Here is a 22,683-nt window from a genome sequence, read left to right on the forward strand (position 1 = left end):
TGGATGAGATTCGCCCGGAGTTCCTAAAGGCTCTGGATGTTGTGGGGCTGTCCTGGTTGACACGCCTCTGCAACATCGCGTGGACATCGGGGACAGTGCCTCTGGATTGGCAGACTGGGGTGGTGGTCCCCCTTTTTAAGAAGGGGGACCAGAGGGTGTGTTCCAACTACAGGGGGATCACACTGCTCAGCCTCCCTGGTAAGGTCTATTCAGGGGTGCTGGAGAGGAGGGTCCGTCGGGAAGTCCAATCTCAGATTCAGGAGGAGCAGTGTAGTTTTCGTCCTGGCCGTGGAACAGTGGACCAGCTCTACACCCTCGGCAGGGTCCTCGAGGGTGCATGGGAGTTCGCCCAACCAGTCTACATGTGTTTTGTGGACTTGGAGAAAGCGTTCGACCGTGTCCCTCGGGGAGTCCTGTGGAGGGTGCTTCAGGAGTACGGGGTACCGAACCCCCTGATACGGGCTGTTCTGTCCCTGTACGACCGGAGTCAGAGTTTGGTCCGCATATCCAGCAGTAAGTCGGACTTGTTCCCGGTGAGGCGTGCCCTTTGTCGCCGATTCTGTTCATAACTTTTATGGACAGAATTTCTACGCGCAGCCAAGGCGTAGAGGGGGTCCGGTTTGGTGGCCTCAGTATCGCATCTCTGCTTTTTGCTGATGATGTGGTTCTGTTGGCTTCATCAAGCCGTGAGCTCCAACTCTCACTGGAGCAGTTCGCAGCCGAGTGTGAAGCGGCTGGGATGAGAATCAGCACCTCCAAATCTGAGACCATGGTCCTCAGTCGGAAAAGGGTGGCATGCCCTCTCCAGGTCGGGGATGAGATCCTGCCCCAAGTGGAGGAGTTCAAGTATCTTGGGGTCTTGTTCACGAGTGAGGGAAGAATGGAACGGGAGATCGACAGACGGATCGGTGCAGCGTCTGCAGTGATGCGGACCTTGTATCGGTCCGTTGTGGTAAAGAAGGAGCTAAGCCGAAAGGCGAAGCTCTCAATTTACCGGTCGATCTTCGTTCCTACCCTCACCTATGGTCACGAGCTGTGGGTCGTGACCGAAAGAACGAGATCCCGGATACAAGCGGCCGAAATGAGTTTCCTCCGCAGGGTGTCCGGGCTCTCCCTTAGAGATAGGGTGAGAAGCTCGGTCATCCGGGAGGATCTCAGAGTAGAGCCGCTGCTCCTCCGCATTGAGAGGAGCCAGATGAGGTGACTGGGGAATCTGATTCGGATGCCTCCCGGACGCCTCCCTGGTGAGGTGTTCCGGGCACGTCCCACCGGGAGGAGACCCCGGGGACGACCCAGGACACGCTGGAGAGACTACGTCCTTCGGCTGGCCTGGGAACGCCTCGGGATCCCTCCGGAAGAGCTGGATGAAGTGGCTGGGGAGAGGGAAGTCTGGGCGTCCCTGCTAAAGCTACTGACCCCGCGACCCGACCCGGATAAGCGGTAGAAAATGGATGGATATATATATATATATTGTACGCTTCATAATGCGTCACACATAACATTCCGAATGGTTCTTTTCCTCTTTGGCCCGGAGGACACGATGTCCACAATTTCCAAAAACAATTTGAAATGTGGACTCGTCGGACCACAGAACACTTTTCCACTTTGCGTCTGTCCATCTTAGATGAGCTCGGGCCCAGAGAAACCGGCGGCGTTTCTGGGTGTTGTTGATAAATGGCTTTTGCTTTGCATAGTAGAGTTTCAAGTTGCACTTACGGATGTAGCGCCGAACTGTATTTACTGACATTGGTTTTCTGAAGTGTTCCTGAGCCCATGTGGTGATATTCTTTACACATTGGTGTCGGTTTTTGATGCAGTGCCGCCTGAGGGATCGAAGGTCAAGGGCATTTAATGTTGGTTTTCGGCCTTGCCGCTTACATGCAGTGATTTCTCCAGATTCTCTGAACCTTTTGATGATATTACGAACCGTAGATGATTAAATCCCTAAATTCCTTGCAATTGTACGTGGGGGAACATTGTCCATAAACTGTTCGACTATTTTCTCAGGCACTTGTTCACAAAGAGGTGAACCTCGCCCCATCTTTGCTGGTGAATGACTGAGAAATTCAGGGAAGCTCCTTTTATACCCAAGCATGGCACCCACCTGTTCCCAATTTGCCTGTTCACCTGTGGGATGTTCCAAACGGGTGTTTGATGAGCATTCCTCAACTTTCTCAGTCTTTTTTGCCACCTGTCCCAGCTTTTTTGGAACATGTTGCAGCCATAAAATTCTAAGTCAATGATTATTTGCTAAAAACAATAAAGTTTATCAGTTTGAACATTAAATATCTCGTCTTTGTCATGTATTCAATTAAATATAGGTTGAACATGATTTGCAAATCATTGTATTCTGTTTTTACTTATGCTTAACACAATGTCCCAAATTCATTGGAATTGGGGTTGTATTTAGGGAGTCTGTGGTTGAGTTTAGATTTGTTAAACTCCCCAAGAATAATTATTATTTTGCCTTGTACTATTCCTAATTGTACTTCTACTCTTAATGTTACTGTTATTAGTACTTTAATTACAACTTTGTCATGACAGGCATGTGTGTGTGTGTGTACAGATTGTACGTGATGATCGCAGCATGGAGCAGATTGTGTTTCCCGTCCATCCCATCTGTGAGTTCCTAACGGAGGAGTCCAAGGTGCGTGTCTTCAACACAACAGAGCAGGATGAGCAAGGCTCCAAGGTGACGCACTTCTTCGAGCAGACGTCCTTCCTGCACGGAGAGATGGAGTGGCAAAAGAAGCTGCGAAGTGAGTCCAAGGGGCCATCAAGACAATTCAGGATTACCTACTGCTGAAAGTTTCTCAAATATCCTCCTGAATGATTTGCTCAGACACCCTCTTGAAATGCTCTTCCTCACAATACCTAAACGCTGTCATATACTCTAGCAAAGCAAAGCAAATGTTTTTATATAGCGAATTTGATCCACAAGATAACTTAGTGTGCGTTACATGCTCAAAATTATTTAAAAAAATAAAGAAAAAAAGACCAATATAAAGCAGCTGTCATGATTGGTAAACGTATAATATCGGACTGGACCCATTGAATGAAAATGAACTTCAAAAACCATTATTTGACGCCAGAATGAGCTCGTTCTCAATAGCGTTCATCAGGCAGAAATGAACTAAGTTCAGTTCACGTTCGCCCAAAATATGCAGTCCTTCATGAACTTTCTTTCATTAAACTCATATACACTTGAATGACGCATGTGTGTGCGGCAGGCATGCCAGTGCTGTACTGGTTCTCCAGGAGGATGACATTGTGGGGGACCATCTCCTTCAACCTGGCTGTCTTCATCAACCTCATAATCGCCTTCTTCTACCCGTACAACTCAGGACAAGGTATTGACTGGGCGTGCTCAGTTGGCATCACATGACCTCAGTGTATGTATGTATAAATTAATTGCTTCTCTTTGTCCCCCGCCAACCAGTGGGAGCCATCGATGACTCTCTGCTACTGATGTTGTTTTGGGTTCTGATCGGGCTCTCCGTGCTGGCCTTGCTCTCCCAGCGCTACGGCCTCCAGCCGCTGACTTTGGCGCTCATCTTAAGGTCCATCTACCACCTGGGTATCGGGAACACGCTCATCCTTCTGGGCACGCTCAATGTAAGACCAATCAAATCATGTCTGAAAAAACTGTAAAAACTCTCTCCGTATTGCTGTGTATATACTGTATGTTATGTATTACAGTGGTGCCTTGAAATGCGAGTTCCTCAAGATACGAGCCGTCATTAGAAATTTTTTTTAATTTGACTTGCGAGCACAAACGTGAGACACGAGCGCTGTATGGCAGTGTATTCAGCTCACGTCTCAACAAGCAGCAGTTTGGAAGAACAGAACAATTCTTCAAATAAGAGACTTTAAGCTATTTAATGCCACTCCAAGTCAAAGTTAACTTTCAAACTAAACGTAAGATAATTAGACATTGTGTATTTAAAATAACCAAACAACTTTGCCTAAAGAATGGCCCCATGAGCTTAATGCTAACATATAATGGAAAACGCCAATGACACACTAACAATTAGCCTTTATAGTTGCGGCCTTGGCAGTTGAACGCAAACAGTGGAACAATGCATGTACACAGACAATATCACAATACTCACTCGCATATATTTTTTATCTGCAAAGAATTACTATTATTGCAGCTTATTGAGGCACTGAGAATCGTGATGACTCTTCTTTGTTTGACTGTATGAGTGCCCCCAGTGGCCAAGGTCAGTACACCCTTAGGAGCAGCACTATGAATTGAATTGGATTAAATCATGATGCACAAACTACTTAATTCTTTAAATTGTATTTAATTGTTATTTCTCAGGCGGCACAGTGGATGACTGGTTAGAGCGTCTACCTCACAGTTCTGATGACCGGGGTTCAATCCCCGGCCCCACCTGTGTGGAGTTTGCATGTTTTCCCCGTGCCTGCGTGGGTTTTCTCCGGAAACTCCGGTTTCCTCCCGCATCCAAAAACATGCATGGTAGGTTAATTGAAGACTCTGAATTGCCCATAGGTGTGAATGTGAGTGCGAGTGTTTGTTTATGTGTGCCCTGCGATTGGCTGGCAACCAGTTCAGGGTGTACCCCGCCTCCTACCCGATGATAGCTGGGATAGGCTCCAGCATTCCCGCGACCCTTGTGAGGATAAGCGACTCAGAAAATGGATGGATGGCTATTTCTCATGTTTTTAAAAGTACAATATTTTAAAGTGCTGGTTTCCTTATTAAAACCGCATTTTTTGTGTGTTTTTGGGGTTGAGGCTGGAATGGATTCAATGTCATTTCAAGCGTGGTGACGGAACGTATTCAACGTATAGCAAGACACCACTGTATTATTACGATCTATGTGTATTTTTGCATATACTTTTGCTCTGTTAAAGAGCAGTTCTGGTTAAACGATTTACACAGGTGACCCATGTTATCCAGAGAGGTTAAGGGGGACAAATATGCGCGAGCATGTTGTGATATGTCTGGTCAGGAAACACAGGTGGGGTTGACATAAGGGTCAGTGGGAGGAGTCTATTAGCTTTTAGCAGAAACTATGGCTCTGTTATGAGGTCAGAAAAGGACATGTTGTGTCACGGGGTATAATTAATGCATTTTTGTAAAACAATGTTATACAGTAAGGTCATGCGCGGTCATCCCCGAACATGTCAGGGCAAGTCAGGAAACACAGTGGTTGACAAGGGGATCAGTCCCAGACCTTTTGGTTTCAAAACTAGCGATCCAACATTTAGTTGTGTATTAGTGATATGTTAAGTCAATTAAACAATTATACAGTTTCACAGTCATAACAGTCTTCTGAGGGGAATGTAATTATAAAGCAGTCTGAAACCACTCCTTAGGACTAAACAATGGATTTGATGATAAAACAGGAGTTAAGACTATTTCTGATCTTTAAAACACCATTTTTATACATCACATTAAAACTATTCATTACTATTGATGAAAGAAGAAAACAAAGATCTTACTATGTCAACAATTGAAGGGAACTGGATCATGAGTCAGAGGTACACGCGATAATGGAGGGGAGGAGAGGTCATATGTTAAATGATGTGATGAGGATATCCCCTTTGGCGTAATTGGAGGATGTGTTCACACGTCCCCTGTGAATACAGCCATGTCAGAACTTCCATCATCTGAGTGGGTTAAGGCTTAAAATCTAAATGTTTTTACTAAAATTGATCTGTTGTGAATTCATGATTATGTGTTACTAGCAATGAAATTGTAAAGATCATAATAAAACAGTAACAATGAGGTATGCTATGGATCAGGAGCTGTCTTCATAAACTTACAAGCCAATACAAATATGTACTCAACATTAAAGGTACTTGGTTGACAACTAAAATTTAGATTTTCTGTAAGTTTGTTAGTTCAATACAGCATTAAAACGTTAAAACCAGCATTTACCAATGTAGCGTGTATTGGTGTTTGGATAAAACATAATTTATTCAAGAAATAAATTCGTCAAAGGCTGTGTTCACTTCTGGGTTACTCCGATTTACGTTTTTAACGTTAAAAGCAGACTTTTATCTTGTAAAGGGGAACCATGTCTCTTTTTACATGTGTAAAACTTTAGGAAAAAGTGACGAAAAACCTCTATGTCTCATAATTTGAAGGTTGCTACAGGAATTAAATAAGAGTTCTAGATCCCAGAGGTCGCTTGTGGTATCCAAACACACAAACGTTACAGGTGGTGGGTTTTACATAAAATGTAATGAAATCTAACAGGGTTCTAATTACAGGGAAACAATGCAGAGAAAAGGAAAACAAGGTACAGGTAACCATTCATAAAGCAGGTCGTTAGATTCTGTTGTAATAAATTTTTATTAAAAAAAATAAGAAAAATAGAATAAGTCTATCCACTCTTCAGAAAAGTAAACAGGAAGGGGGCCTAAATGCTCCCGAACTTAAACACTATTATTTAGCAAACCAATTACAATGCCTCATCAAATGGTTGCACCACAATGAGGAGTGTGATTCTTGGCTAGAATTGGAACAAACAGACTGAAACAACATCAAACTACCAAAACTCCCATTTATTTCTACGCGTCTTAAACACCATAAATGTTTCAAGAATCCAATAATCAGAATCATCTTTATTTGCCAAGTATGTCCAAAAAACACACAGGAATTTGTCTCCGGTAGTTGGAGCTGCTCTAGTACGACAACAGAATCAGTTGACAGAGAACACTTTTGAGACATAAAAACATTGACAAAAAACAGTCACTGATCAATAAAGGGTTGTTAGTTATCTGGTAATGCCGGTAATTTTTTAATTTTTTTTTTTGACAATTGTGCAAAAAGATGCAGAGTCCTCTAGCACTTAGAGCAGTTCGGAAGACGAATATTGCAATAGTCCGGTGCAAAGACCATTGTGCAAAGGGTGCTGAGACTTCAAGCGAGTAGTGCAATATGTTGCAGATACTCCTCAATCAATTTGCAAATGGAGCAGATGCTACTCTGGTATGAGTGGCCAGTATTGGTCAACAACAGATATGGAAATAGTGCAGCGTGGCGAGACTACTACAGTGAGTACACGAGTAATGTATAATTGCCCCCACAGAAATATGACAACAAACTCAAGTCAAAAAATTGCCAGCATGTTGTAATGGAATTGTAGGTTAGGTGTTTAAGAAGTTGATTGCAAGAGGGAAGAAGCCGTTGGAATGTCTGCTAGTTCTAGTTTGCATTGATCGTTAGCGCCTACCTGAGGGAAGGAGCTGGAAGAGCTGGTGACCGGGATGTGGAGGGTCCGAGAGGTTTTTGCACGCTCTTGTCTTAGTTCTGGCAGCGTGCAAGTCCTCAAGGGTGGGTAGGGGGGTACCGACAATCCTTTCAGCAGTTTTGATTGTCCGTTGCAGTCTGAGTTTGTCCATTTTTGTAGCAGCACCAAACCAGACTGTGATGGAAGAACACAGGACGGATTCGATGACCGCTGTGTAGAACTCCCTCAGCAGCTCGTGTGGCAGGCCGTGCTTCCTCAGAAGCCGCAGAAAGTACATCCTGTGCTGGGCCTTTTTGAGGACGGAGTTGATGTTGTTCGCCTACTTCAGGTCCTGAGAGACTGTAATTCCCAGGAACTTGAAGGTCTCGACGGTTGAAGGTTGTGTGACATTCACACCCACGGGCAATTTGAGTCTTCAATCAACCTACAACGCATGTTTTTGGGATCTGGGAGGAAACCAGAGTGCCCGGAGAAAACCCAACCAGGCACGGGGAGAACATGCAAACTCCACACAGGTGGTCCCCAGAACTGTGAGGCAGATTTGCGAACCAGTCGGTCACGGTGCCGGCTGACCTAGGATAAGCTGAAGAAAATGGATGGGCAGTCGTTTTCTGTGGAACAGCCTACCGGAGGAGTTTGGGGCCACAGAGAGTGTTGATATTTTTAAGATGCTCAAGACCCACCTTGAAAGCTGAGTTTTAACTGATTTTTATTTCCTTATTTTATACCTAATATTTATCTTATGTTTTATCCTTATTTTACCCACTAAGTATTGTATTTAGATTTTTACGTTACTCCAGTTTGATTGTACATCATTATTTAATTATTTTACACATTCTATTTATTTATTTTGGTATTGATGGTCTATATATATATATATATATATATATATATATATATATATATTTACACACACAGTGGATATGAAAAGTTTTCAGACCCCCTTAAATTCTTCACTCTTTGTTATGTTGCAGCCTGTAACTCGGGTACTGTCCATTTCTTCTGATCATCCATCCTTAAGATGGTTCTACGCCTTCATTGGAGGCCAGTTGTGTTTGATTATATTGTTTGGACTTGATTAGGAAAGCCACACCCCTTTCTATATAAGACCTTACAGCTCACAGTGCATGCCAGAGCAAATGAGAATCATGAGGTCAAAGGAACTGCCTGAAGAGCTCAGAAATAGATCTGGCCAAGGTTACAAAAGAATTATGCTGCACTTAAGGTTCCTAACAGCACAGTGGCCTCGATAATCCTTAAATGGAAGACATTTTGGATGACTGGAACCCTTCACAGAGCTGGCTGTCCGGTCAAACTGACCAATTGGGGGAGAAGAGCCTTGGTGAGAGAGGTAAAGAAGAACCCAAAGAGGCTATGGCTGAGCTCCGGAGGTGCAGTCGGGAGATGGGCAAGCGTTCGAGAAAGGTAACCATCACTGCAGCCCTCCACCAGTCGGGGCTTTATGGCAGAGTAGCTCGACGGAAGCCTCTCCTCGGTGCAAGACACATGCTTCCCGGCTTCAACATTCATCGAGCGGACCGCGACATGGAATCATCGGGGAAAACGAAGGGCGGCGGGATATGCCTCCATATCAACGAAAAATGGTGTACGGACGTCACGGTGCTCAGCACACACTGCAGCCCGCACTTGGAGTCGCTGTTTTTGAACTGTAAACCATTCTACTCGCCACGTGAGTTTGCATCGTTTATACTGGCTGGAGTCTATATTACACCTCAAGCTAACACGAACGCTGCATTGCTAACGCTCGCCGAACAAGTCAACGAAATTGAAAAAAAACACCCGGACTCACCCCTCATTATTCTCGGGGACTTTAACAAAGCTAAACTCAACCACAAATTCCCTAAATACAAGCAGCACATCGACTGTTCTACCAGGGAAAATAATACTTTAGACCACTGCTACACTACGGTAAAAAACGCATACCGTGCTATACCTCGTGCAGCCCTGGGCTCGCCTGATCACTGCTTAATTCACTTAATACCGACGTACAAGCAAGAACTTAAATGTGCGAAGCCTACAGTAAAAACTGTCAAAAAGTGGACCAATGAAGCCAAGATGGAACTTCAAAGCTGTTTGGACTGCACAGACTGGAGTGTCTTTGAAAATTCAGCTGGCAGCCTGGATGAATATACGGACACTGTCACATCCTATATCAGTTTCTGTGAAGAGGTTTGTGTACCAACAAAATCATTTCAGACATTCAACAACAACAAGCCGTGGTTCACTGCTAAACTTAAGCAGCTTCGCCAAGCTAAGGAAGATGCATATCAGAGCGGGGACAGGGCCTTGTATAATCGAGCTAGAAACCAGCTTACTAAAGAAATTAACATTGCAAAGAGGATCTATGCAGCAAAGTTGGAAAAACAGTTTAGCGCGAACGACTCAAAATCAGTCTGGCATGCATTCCAATCGCTAACTAATTACAAGCGACGATCCCCCCAAGCTGAGAACAATAGCACACGAGCCAACGACTTGAATACCTTCTATTGCAGATTTGAAAAGGACAGTTTCACTCCACACACCCACCCGGCCGCACCCGCGACCACAACCACACCTCTGACTTCTGCGTTAACCATCCATGAACAGGATGTAAGACGCATCTTCAAACAACAGAAGATTAACAAAGCGGCACGACCGGACCATGTGTCCCCATCCTGCCTCAAAGTCTGCGCGGACCAGCTCGCTCCAGTCTTCACTCAGATCTTCAACAGATCTTTGGAAATGTGCGAAGTTCCATCCTGTTTCAAACGCTCCACCATCATTCCAGTCCCCAAGAAACCTGCAATCTCTGGTCTGAATGACTACAGGCCTGTCGCTTTGACATCTGTGGTCATGAAGTCCTTTGAACGTCTCATGCTGGACCACCTCAAGAGTGTCATAGGTCCCCTGCTGGACCCCCTGCAGTTTGCCTACCAAGCGAACAGGTCTGCGGATGATGCAGTCAACATGGGACTGCACTTCATCCTAGAACACCTCGACAGTGCAGGGACCTACGCTCAGCGTTCAACACCATCATCCCTGAACTCCTTTCAACCAAGCTTCTCCAGCTCAGCGTCTCACCTGCCATCTGCCAGTGGATTTACAGCTTTCTGACGGGCAGGACACAGCAGGTCAGGCTGGGGGAGGCCACCTCATCCACACGCAGCATCAGCACTGGGGCGCCCCAAGGTTGTGTCCTCTCTCCGCTGCTCTTCTCTCTCTACACGAATGACTGCACCTCAGCGAACCCGACTGTCAAGCTCCTGAAGTTTGCAGATGACACCACTGTCATCGGCCTCATCAAGGACGGTGACGAGTCTGCATATCGACAGGAAGCGGAGCGGCTGGAGCTGTGGTGCGGCCGACACAACCTGGAGCTGAACACGCTCAAGACTGTAGAGATGATCGTGGACTTCGGGAGGCATCCTTCGCCACAGCTGCCCCTCACGTTGTCCAGCTGCCTTGTGTCAACCGTCGAGACCTTCAAGTTCCTGGGAATTACAATCTCTCAGGACCTGAAGTGGGCGACCAACATCAACTCCGTCCTCAAAAAGGCCCAGCAGAGGATGTACTTCCTGCGGCTTCTGAGAAAGCACGGCCTGCCACCGGAGCTGCTGAGACAGTTCTACACAGCGGTCATCGAATCGGTCCTGTGTTCTTCCATCACAGTCTGGTTTGGTGCTGCTACAAAAAAGGACAAACTCCGACTGCAACGGACAATCAAAACTGCTGAAAGGATTGTCTGTACCCCCCTACCCACCATTGAGGACTTGCACGCTGCCAGAACTAAGACAAGGGCGTGCAAAATCCTCTCGGACCGTCTGCACCCCGGTCACCAGCTCTTCCAGCTCCTTCCCTCAGGTAGGCGCTACCGATCAACGCAAACTAGAACTAGTAGACATTCCAACAGCTTCTTCCCTCTTGCGATCAACTTCTTAAACACCTAACCTATAATTCCATTACAATAAGCTGGCAATTTTTTGACTTGAGTTCGTTGTCACATTTCTGTGGGGCCAATTATGTATTAATCGTGCACTCACTGTAGTTGTCTCGCCATGCTGCACTATTTGCATATACTGGCCACTCATGCCAGAGTAGCATCTGCTCCATTTGCACACTGATTGAGGAGTATCTGTAACATTTGCACAACCAACATTGTCCCAGATGATCGCACTACTCGTCACTTTAAACCGCATACACTCTTTGAAGTCTCAGCGCCCTTTGCACAATGGTCATTGCACCGGACTATTGCAATATTAGTCATTCGAACTAAAGTGCTAGAGGACTCTGCATCTTTTTGCACAATTGTTTTTTTATAATGTCTTTATGTCTCCAAAGTGTTCTGTAAATTGACTGTCTGTTGTACTAGAGTGGCTCCAACTACCGGAGACAAATTCCTTGTGTGTTTTGGACATACTTGGCAAATAAAGATGATTCTGATTCTGATGAAAGCCTGCATGGGGTTTGCTACAAAAACACCTGAAGGACTCCAAGTTGGTGAGAAATAAGATTCTCTGGTCTGATGAGACCAAGATAGAAATTGTTGGCCTTAACTCTAAGCGGCATGTGTGGAGAAAACCAGGCACTGCTCATCACCTGTCCAATACAGTCCCTGCAGTGAAGCATGCTGGTGGCAGCATCATGCTGTGGGTGTGTTTTTCAGCTGCAGGGACAGGACGACTGGTTGCAATCGAAGGAAAGATGAATGCAGCCAAGTACATGGATATCCTGGACGGAAACCTTCTCCAGTGCGCTCAGAGCCTCAGACTGGGCCGAAGGTTCACCTTCAAACAAGACAATGACCCAAAGCACACCGCTAAAATACATAAATTTTAAATAAATAAAAGGAGTGGATTCAGAACAACTCTGTAACTGTTCTTGAATGGGCCAGCCAGAGCCCTGATTTAAACCCAATTGAGCCTCTCTGGAAAGACCTGAAAATGGCTGCCCACCAACATTCACCATTCAACCTGACAGAACGGGAGAGGATCTGCAAGGAGGAATGGCAGACGATCCGCAAATCCAGGTGTGAAAAACTTGTTGCATCATTCCCAAAAAGACTCATGGCTGTATGAGCTCAAAAGCTTCTACCAAATACTGAGCAAAGTGTCTGAATACTTATGGCTGTGTGATATTTCAGTTTTTCTTTTATAATAAATGTTGGATTTATCTTCCCCAACATTATAAAAAATAGACACAAAAAGGAATGAAGACGCTGGTTTATTTTTCTCATGAGGAGGGCGGATGGGAGATTGTTCAGATTACAGCCTCTCAACACGCTCTAACAATCTCTCCCATCGCTCCTGCATTTATTTGAAAATAGGGTGTCATGAACGCAACAGAGGATAGGACCCAAAAATGCACGACTCCAAAACAAATGGACAGTTTCCAAAAAGAGAGGTTTAATAGACGGGCATAGGTCGGTACATGGGCAGGCAATCCAAGAAAGACAACAGTATCCAAGAACATGAGGCAAAGAGGCTAGGTTGATAATCGGAACAGGGTCAAAGTCTTACTGTGAGTCTGTGACAAGGAATGCTGGAACGTGACGACAAGGTACAACGAACTGGCGACTAGAGGGAATGAGACAAGAGGTTAAATACAATCGGTAATTAGGTATGAACGAGGCACAGGTGGTGAAGATGCTCACAGTCCCTGGCGCAGCAGCATCTGTCGGGCTCGCTCCCAGGTCCTCCTGCAGCGTCTCACCAAGGTTAATGCCGCTGGAAGTGTGGACTCAGGGCCTATGGCAGGAAACAGAGATGGTTGGTAACCATGCACAACGTGAAAAGGCGATAGACCAGTGGATGCAGAGGGGAGGGAATTGTGGGAGAATTCGACCCAAACCAATTTCTGAGACCAGGATCGCGGATCCTGTGAAGCGAGACATCGGAGCCCAGTCTCCAGGTCCTGGTTCAGCCTCTCGGTTTGGTTGTTGGTTTCAGGATGAAACCCAGATGACAGACTGACGGTAGCACCTATGAGATTGCAAAACTCCTTCCAAAATTGCGAAATGAATTGGGGACCCCTATCAGACACCACATTCTTGGGGAAACCATGGAACTTGAAAACCTGATTAATCATCAGCTCGGCAGTGTCTTTAGCTGAGGGGAGTTTTGGAAGTGCAATGAAGTGTGCCATCTTAGAGAACCTGTCAACAACTGTAAGAATGGTGGTATTGCCTTTAGAGGCCGGTAATCCTGTCACAAAGTCTACGGAAATGTCTGACCAAGGACGTTGTGGTATTGGCAGGGGTCGCAACTCCCCAGAAGGACGTTGATGAGAGGGCTTGTTGGCAGCACATACCTGGCAAGCATTGACATAATCGATAACATCCCTCCTAACATTCGGCCACCAAAAGCGCTGTTCGACCACTGATTGAGTCTTGGCAATGCCTGGGTGACATACAGTGCGGTTCATGTGAGCCCAGTGGATGACTCTTCCCCTTAAGGTCGGAACCACATAAAGCCTGTTTTCAGGGCAATCGTCAGGGCTAGGAGTGTCTTTCAGAGCCCCTTTAACCGCCATTTCAATGTCCCAAACAAAAGCGGAAATAAAACATGACTTGGGCAAAATAGTGTTTGGGTCGGACAAAGAATTCTCTTCGGAGAAAATGCGTGACAAAGCATCTGGCTTACCATTTTTAGAACCGGGTCGGTAGGATAGCGTGAAATTAAATCTATTAAAGAACAGAGCCCATCTAGCCTGCCTCGCATTTAATCTTTTAGCAGTCTTAATATACTCAAGGTTCTTGTGATCTGTCCATACTAAAAACGGAGTCTGTGCCCCCTCTAGCCAGTGCCTCCACTCCATCAAAGCCACCTTGACTGCCAGCAGTTCACGGTCACCAATGTCATAATTTTTCTCAGCTGGGGTCAGTTTTTTGGAGAGAAAAGCACAAGGATGTAATTTATCATCCTTGAGAGATTTCTGGGAGAGCACTGCTCCTATTCCGGCATCAGGCGCATCGACTTCTACCACAAACTGCTGTTGGAGATCTGGCAAAGTAAGGATGGGAGCGGAGGTAAAGCTCGACTTAAGTTTTTGAAACGCTGCCTGACAAAGCGGGTTCCATGCAAAAGGTTTGTGTGGCGAGGTAAGATCATGCAAAGGAGAGGCTATAGAACTGAAATTCCTGATGAATTTTCTGTAGAAGTTTGCGAACCCTAAGAACCTTTGTACATCTTTGCGTGACGTGGGAGTAGGCCAATTAATTACTGCATCGACTTTGCAAGGGTCCATTTTTACTTCACCTTGAGCCAGGACAAAACCCAGAAAAGAAACTGACGCCTTGTGGAACTCACATTTCTCAGCCTTAACATAGTTGATTCTGCAGTAACTGCTGCAAAACAGAGCGGACATGAATAATGTGAGTCTCCTCATCCGGGGAGAAAATCAAAATGTCATCCAAATAAACAAAAACATAAACATTCAGCATGTCACACAGGACATCATTGACAAGGTTCTGGAAAACAGCTGGAGCGTTAGTAAGCCCAAAAGGCATTACCAAATATTCATAATGTCCTGTTGGTGTGTTAAATGCTGTTTTCCATTCATCCCCCTCCCTTATTCTGACTAGATGATATGCATTTCTTAAGTCCAGTTTGGTGAAAACCTTGGCTCCCTCCAGGAACTCAAAGGCGGTGGAGATGAGAGGAAGAGGGTACCTGTTTTTTACAGTGATCTCGTTGAGACCCCGGTAATCGATACAGGGTCGCAGGGTCTTGTCTTTCTTGTCCACAAAGAAAAATCCTGCTCCCGCAGGGGATGAACATGGGCGAATGATCCCGACTGCCAGTGAGTCCTCCACGTACTCCTTCATGGCCTTGTGTTCCGGCCCTGAAAGAGAGAACAACCTCCCTCGTGGGGGTGTGGTTCCAGGCAGCAAGTCAACAGCACAGTCATAAGGTCTGTGGGGTGGAAGGGATTTGGCCTTGGACTTGGAAAAAACTTCTTTAATATCCTGGTAACAGGTGGGCACTTGAGATAAATCAGGATCCCCAGATGGGGTCTGTGGATTGTCCTTAGAAACATGACCCTGAACATCACATGGCGGCTTGAAACAGTTCCGGGCGCAATTGCTGCCCCATGACATAACCTGCCCAGAGGACCAGTCAATGTGGGGTTATGTAATTTCAACCATGGGTTCCCTAAGATAAGGTCATGATTCATGGCATCAAAAACATGAAAACTAATGCGTTCCAAGTGAGAATCGGGAAATGTCAATGTGAGTGTTTGGGTGCGGTGAGTGATCTTGCCCATAAAACTGCCGTCTGCAGCATAGGTGTTGCGGTGGCGTTTTATTTGAAAGGTTCTAAGGTGCATACGTCTAACGAGGATGGAGTTGAGTAAGTTTGCGTCAGAACCAGAGTCAATTAATACAGGTGTATAAATTTCTTGATCAGGAGAGCATAGTGTCACTTTAGGAAGAACCCGTGTAGGGTCTTCCTTCATCAAATTCAGACTGACCTCTCCCGTGCCCTTGCTACCGGCACCGGCAACTTTGACGTGACAGTTGCTCACGGAATGACCCAACTGACCGCAGTAGAAGCACCGCCCTTCCCTCAGCCGGCGTTGACGTTCCTCAGGGGAGAGACGGAACCTGCCCAGTTGCATGGGTTCCTCCGTGGGGACGTTAGCCAGTGAGTTGAGACCGGAACCAGGGGATCTGCCTATGGTATGGCTGGTCACCGAGGCTTGTCCTCAAAGTGCGCGGTAACGCAGCCTTCCGCCGATCTCCATCCAGCTCGCGATCCAAAAGCCTCTTGTCGATTTTTACGGCGAGAGCGATGAGAGTGTCCAAGTCGGTCGGCAGGTCTAGCGGGACTAAATGATCCTTGACGGCGGGGGATAGTCCTTGAAAAAAGGCATCGAGTAGCGCCCGATTATTCCAATGACTCTCAGCTGCTAGAATGCGAAACTCAATCGCGTAATCTGACACCCTGCGCATGCCTTGTCGTAAGGTGACAAGGGAGCGAGCTGCCTCACGATCAGGAGTGGAAAATTGAAAAATTTGCTCCATAGTCTTTACGAAAAAAGCCCATGAATTACACGCGGCGGAATTGCGGCTCCATTCAGCAGTAGCCCACGCCTCCGCACGACCAGTCAGGTGGGAAATGGCGAAAGCGATCTTTGCCCCCTCGGTGGGGAAGGCAGCTGCCTGGAGATCAAAGTGGAGTTCGCACTGCGTGATGAACGGCTTAATGTTCCCAGAATTTCCAGAGAGCCTCTCCGGTCGAGAGAGCTGTGGGCAGACAGCAGCGGAGGTGGCAGGTGGCAGGTGGCTGCATGTTGACTGTTTCACCTGGAAATACCGTGGCGGTATTGGGTGTGGTGCCAACTGGTTCCTTTTCTTGGATAATTTTCATTAGAAGTTCAAACTGTGAGGCCACCTGTCTCATCATATTGTCCTGATGCCTTGACAGTCCCTCTAGATGAAGGTGGAGGGCAGCAAGCTGCTCATCCTGCTTCGAGAGGCGTTGACTCTGCGCTTGAAGGGCTTTGCGCACCGGGTCTGAGTCTGCTGGGTCCATGTTATGGCCAGTTCGTTCTGTCATGAACGGAACAGAGGATAGGACCCAAAAATGCACGACTCCAAAACAAATGGACAGTTTCCAAAAAGGGAGGTTTAATAGACGGGCATAGGTCGGTACACGGGCAGGCAATCCAAGAAAGGCAACAGTATCCAAGAACATGAGGCAAAGAGGCAAGGTTGATAATCGGAACAGGGTCAAAGTCTTACTGTGAGTCTGTGACAAGGAATGCTGGAACGTGACGACAAGGTACAACGAACTGGCGACGAGAAGGAATGAGACCCGAGGTTAAATACAATCGGTAATTAGGTATGAATGAGGCACAGGTGGTAAAGATGCTCACAGGAGCAGGTGTGTGAGAAACGAGGAAGAAGAAGACAAAACCTGGAACACACAGACACACACATGACATAGGGAGGTTTCTAAGTTTACAAGACATAACGTACTAAGCAACAAGACACAACACACTAAGGGTAGGGTTTCAAGGAGAAAACATGGGACCAACACCTGCCACGTCCCGGCCACGTCCTTCTCTCTGATGATTCCTGCTGAGTCATCTTCTTGAAGGCGAGACATCTTCCTTTCTCAAAATCGTCCATAATACTAATGCAAGCTAAGCAAATAAACGATAACTTATACAATTTATTTAACATTTCCCTCCTGTTTATCATGTATTTGCACAAATTCTCATATCATTTTACAGTCACTTCATTTCGATTTTTTAACTGTTGAATCATTTTGATGAAACAAATACATTTACACTCAGAGTAAACTTGTCATACATGAATGTTGTAGTTTAAACATCGTAATCACATCTGCTCCATACGGTTCCATGTGGGTAATTGCTGTGGTGATTAATCTACTGATTAAAGCCCGAATGCATATGATACAACAACATCCACGCAATGTCAGAATGACTGCAAAAACAGCAATTTATATAAATATTGGTGAAATTAGGGTTTTGTATTTACCAAAAACGTCCATCCAGCTGTCCCACAAGGAGTGTTGATTGAGGGTCCGTAGACCATCGATGCCTCTGGTCAAGCTGCCATCTGAAGCAGTATTGTTTGTTCTCCAAACATACCGCAAACACCTCCCTCTCTTGCGAGGAGCATGTCGACAGCTATGCGGTTTTGGAATGTTCTTGAACTGCTCATGCACAGCTTCCAACCCACTCTGAGTCCAATTTCCTAATCTCTGTACAATGAAGTGGATATAGTTTATCCCATCAATATTTTTATTAATCGTACACCACCGGCATATGAAGTACTCAAATCCTCCTGCAACTTGGTCAGCTAATTTGGATTGATTAGGAACCCCACGAGGAACACCTATGGCGTTGATGTATATTTTATGTTGGATAATTTTGCCTCTGCCAGGATAAATCTATTTTTTGTCTATGTTCTAGATTGGACAAAAACATTGGTGCCCTTTCCATTAAATCTTAAACAGGCATAGGGTATACTGACACATGCAATATCAAAGTGATAATAGCGCACAATCCAGATATATCTTTAGGTAATCTATCAAACAGTCTATCATCTCCGCACCACCACCAGATGTCGCTCCGTGATACTGGCATAAACTTTGGTCCGACTTTTAAGGTTAATCTACACTGTGTGTCGTTCAGTGGTCCTAATTTTATTTTATTTTTTTCCCTTTACTAATCATGTTTATACAAGTAAAATTATTCGGTGCTACTAAAATAAAAAACATTGGTTTGTGTTTATCTGCTTTTGTTACGGGATATATAGGATCCCATGATTTACACCTCTCAGTTGGTACAGTAGCGTTCATTAATGGAATAATACAATCTTGTGATAATTGTGCCGGAACTATGCGCAACAAAGGCCTGGGACCCATGCAAACCACACAATCTTTTCTCGCTACATTTGCTGCTTGTTCCACCAATAGTAACCAATTGTTATTTTGTCCTGGAACTCCTGTGACAACAATGAACCAATCATCAGTAGTTATGTTGTTAACCATTACAATTTGTCCACCTTTCTTTGAAGTTTTGAATGGCATTTCTGGTTTAACACAGTTCCCATAACACAATGCTACTCGGAAGTGGGGATCTTTTCCGCCAGAATATGCCCACAAGCTCACCATCAAACGCACTGGGTGACTTGATTTGTATTTCAATATTAAACTATGGGCCGTTTTGCTTATATTAAACTTCTTTCTATGCTCTTTTGCGTTTTTTTTGTTTTTTTTTGGACCAACTGGACTAATCATAACCTGTTTCACCAATGAGGTGTTCCCATCCAAAGCCTATAGATGCATACCAGTCATATTCATATCCCCAATTCTGCCCATTCTCTTGAGCATCATTGGTGAGAGCCGCATATGGAATTATGATTAAAGCAGTTTGATTTTGGGGGGCACAAAATATTAAACCGGTTTGCCGCGTTTGGAAGCCATGCCCACAGTTCTGATCATCAGCTGTACTCCTTTTGATCAGAGTTAATGATTCAAATTTTTCCATTATTGGGTTCGTCATATTGGTCCAGTTGGTAGGTGATTATCTATCTAAAAAATTGGTTTTATCATTTAGGTGGGACGTCCCATGTACCACAAAAACAAAACCAACACCATAGTAGCCAAAGTTGCTACGTAACAACTTATCGAATCTCGTAACCAACGCGGGTGTGCCTTTCTGCTGAGTTCTCACTAAAAGGGTTGGTGTCTTATTTCTTCACTGACCAGTAAGCGTTTTCAGAATCTACACATCTGCTCCCGCTTCGTTATCAGACTTTTGCTCACCTTCCCTATTTGAGTACCCAGCTGAAACCCACGTATTTCTTTCTGATATTTTTAGGGCTGTTAAGTGTCGATCTATCTGTGCCACCATCCCTCCGGTTGAGACATGTGACACAGCATGGCTCAATAATAGCAGCCCATTTGAATAGGTTTTTTTTTTTTTTTTTTTCTCTCTGTGCTAATGTAAATTTCATTTTGTAGTTTTGCACTTTGTTTTTCCCAATAATTGCGTTCTTGTTGTGGAATACGCATATTGGCTATCTGTATAGATTGTACCATCTTTATTTATCATTAGTTTGCATGCCTCGGTTAATGCTACTAATTCAGCAGCTTGTTCAGCCAATTCCTGACAATCATGCTGCATGCCTTCATCAGGTAAGGGTATTAGCGTGGCTGGATTTAAGGTTGTGCATCGCTCAACAGTCAAATGTGGTTGTGACAGCAAGATGGCCATACAAGATAAATGTCTTGCAGGTGATAAAAATGCCATATTCGTTTGCAATAGGAGAGCAGACACTGTATGTGGCACTTTAAGAGTTAATGGATGAAATAACACAATTGTGGAACTGCTCTTCTACTGCCATCAAGGCTGCCACAACTGCTCTGACACAATGCGGTAATGCACACGTCACGCTGTCCAATTTAGTCGAAAAATAAGCCCATGGTCTAAGCTTATCACCGTATTGTTGTGTAAGTACGGAGGTCATCTAATAGCTTTTACAATCTACCATTTGAATGAATGTTTTATCATTAAATTTGGAAGGCCTAGCGCAGCACTGGACACCAAATGTTTAATATCACAGAAGGTCTTTTCTGCCTCTGTACTCCATTAAACAGGTGATGTCATTTTAAGGTTGTCTTCATACATTAATTTTGACAATGGTGCAACAATTTCTGCATAGTTTGGAATCCATGCTCTACAATAATTTGTCAGACCTAAAAATGATTATTATATTTCGTCTTCGTCTGTGGTTTAGGATTTTTTAAGACTGTAGCTTTCCTGTCTTCTAATATAGTCCTTCCTGCTACACTTAAAATATGGCCTAGATATTTGACTTGGCTTTTACACAATTGCAATTTATTTTTGTTAACTTTATGTCCCTCTTCTGCTAGATGATGCAGTAAGGCTAATTAATCTTTGCATGTCGCTCCCTCCTGGGGGTGTGAATTTAGACATGCGTGTTGTCATTACTTCTGAATAAATGGTTGGACTTTCACAGTAACCTTGCGGTAATCTAGTAAATGTATATTTTTTTCCCTCAATTGCAAATGCAAAACCAAAATTGACTGTTCTTTTCTATTGGTACAGAAAAGAATGCATTACTTATGTCCACTACTGTAAACACAGTAGCGTCTGGTCTTAATGAATTTAACAATGTGTGTGGATCTGGTACGCATGCTGCTCTCTGTATTACTGCTGTATTTACTGCCTGTAAGTCTCCAACCCACTGAAGGTGGGGCCTTTTTTACAGGGAATAATGGGTGTGTTACATGGTGATTCTCTAGTTTGTTTTCTATTTGCTGCCAATTATCTGTCTCCTGTCCTTGTTTTACTAATGTTCCCATATGTTTCCACTGTCTCATAATCTTTGCACAATGAAATATGTGGGACACTTGTATTTTTATACAGTTCCTTTAATTTGTCTGGTAAAATAATTCCTGCCGCGACTTTTGCTTCATTGTCTGAGTACAGATAATCTACAGTAATTTTATCAGGTGTCGCATGTCATAACTTGTTTTCATATCCTGGTTACACAAGAGGATTTGTTGAGTTGGGAAGCAGACTGGCTTAGTCATGCGGTAGTTTGTCCATATTCTCTTTTATTTTATATAATTTGATTCCTGCAACGCGGCTATTTTTTGTGTATTTAACCAACCATTAAAGCCGTGTTCAGTTATCCCTGTCTCTAATTATTAAATTTGATCAGGATCCTGTTTTTTTTTTTTTTTTTTTTAATTTAATGAACTTCCAACCTTTACACTCTCATTCAAACAGTTTTCATTCACACTGGCTCGTCAGAGGACTCTGCCGTCCTATACGGAATTTAACTACGACGCCACGAAACTTTCCTAGTTTCTTTAACGGAATTTAAGTACGTTCAGGACTCCGCCGTCCTCGCGGAATTTGTCGGACTCCGCCGTCCCTCTACCACTTGCCAGTGACTAGTATTACACAAGGTTTATTCTGTCGCAGACTTCTTCGTCGCGCAATTCACTCACTCTTTAATCCTTTTTCCTAAAAAAAATTTTTTTTTTTTTTAAATTTAACTCACCAAAGTCGTCTTCAATCCTGTGGATTGTCGTCAACCTTCAGATCCCAGTTGAGAAGAACAAAGACCAGCCCCGGAAAGAGTCTTAATTGCCGTGGCCACGGTCTATTAACTGGATGTCGGCTCCACAACTGGAATCCTCGGGTGTATTGACATCCGGCTCGAAGGACCAATTTAATGTTGGATTTATCTTACCCAACATTATAAAAAATAGACACAAAAAGGAATGAAGACGCTTTTTCAACAGTTCTGTTTTTTTTCTGTCAATATGGAGTGGTGTGTATACATTAATGTGAAAAAATTAACTTAAATGATTTTAGCAAATGGCTTCAATATAAAAAAGAGTGAAAAATTTAAGGGGGTCTGAATACTCTGCGTATTTGTGAACATAATGGTATTCACAAATGGTACTGGTAAACTTCACATTATTGAAGGATGGATGAATGGCCAAATGTACCGAGACATTCTTGAGAAAAATCTGCTTCCATCTACAAGGATGATGAAAATGAAACGAGCGTGGACATTTCAGCACGATAATGATCCAAAACATACTGCGAAGGAAACTCTCAATTGGTTTCAAAGAAAAAAAATAGAGCTGCTAGAATGGCCCAGCCAATCACCTGACTTGAATCCCATCAAAAATCTATGGAAAGAACTGAAACTCAAAGTACATAAAAGAAGCTCACAGACCACATCCATCCATCTATCCATCCATTTTCTACCGCTTATCAGAGGTCAGATTGCGGCGGCAGTAGCTTTAGCAGGGACGCCCAGACTTCCCTCTCCAGAGCCACTTCATCCAGCTCTTCCGGGGGATCCAGAGGCGTTCCCAGGCCATCCGAGAGATGTAGTCTCTCCCGCGTGTCCTGGGTCGTCCCTGGGGTCTCC

General features: G+C 44.5%; 1 protein-coding gene across 1 annotated transcript in view; it reads left to right on the top strand.

Annotated features, from left to right (window-relative positions):
• itpr3 (inositol 1,4,5-trisphosphate receptor, type 3) overlaps positions 1 to 22,683 on the top strand; it is a 218,530-nt gene that overhangs the window by 153,847 nt on the left and 42,000 nt on the right. Inside the window, exons 49-51 of the mRNA XM_061693945.1 lie at positions 2,567 to 2,759; positions 3,231 to 3,350; positions 3,440 to 3,615. Of these exons, the coding sequence (XP_061549929.1) occupies positions 2,567 to 2,759; positions 3,231 to 3,350; positions 3,440 to 3,615 (489 nt within the window). The remainder of the gene's footprint in view (positions 1 to 2,566; positions 2,760 to 3,230; positions 3,351 to 3,439; positions 3,616 to 22,683) is intronic.

This window comes from Phycodurus eques, chromosome 1, assembly GCF_024500275.1.
Source record: "Phycodurus eques isolate BA_2022a chromosome 1, UOR_Pequ_1.1, whole genome shotgun sequence".
Taxonomy (NCBI): Eukaryota; Metazoa; Chordata; class Actinopteri; order Syngnathiformes; family Syngnathidae; genus Phycodurus; species Phycodurus eques.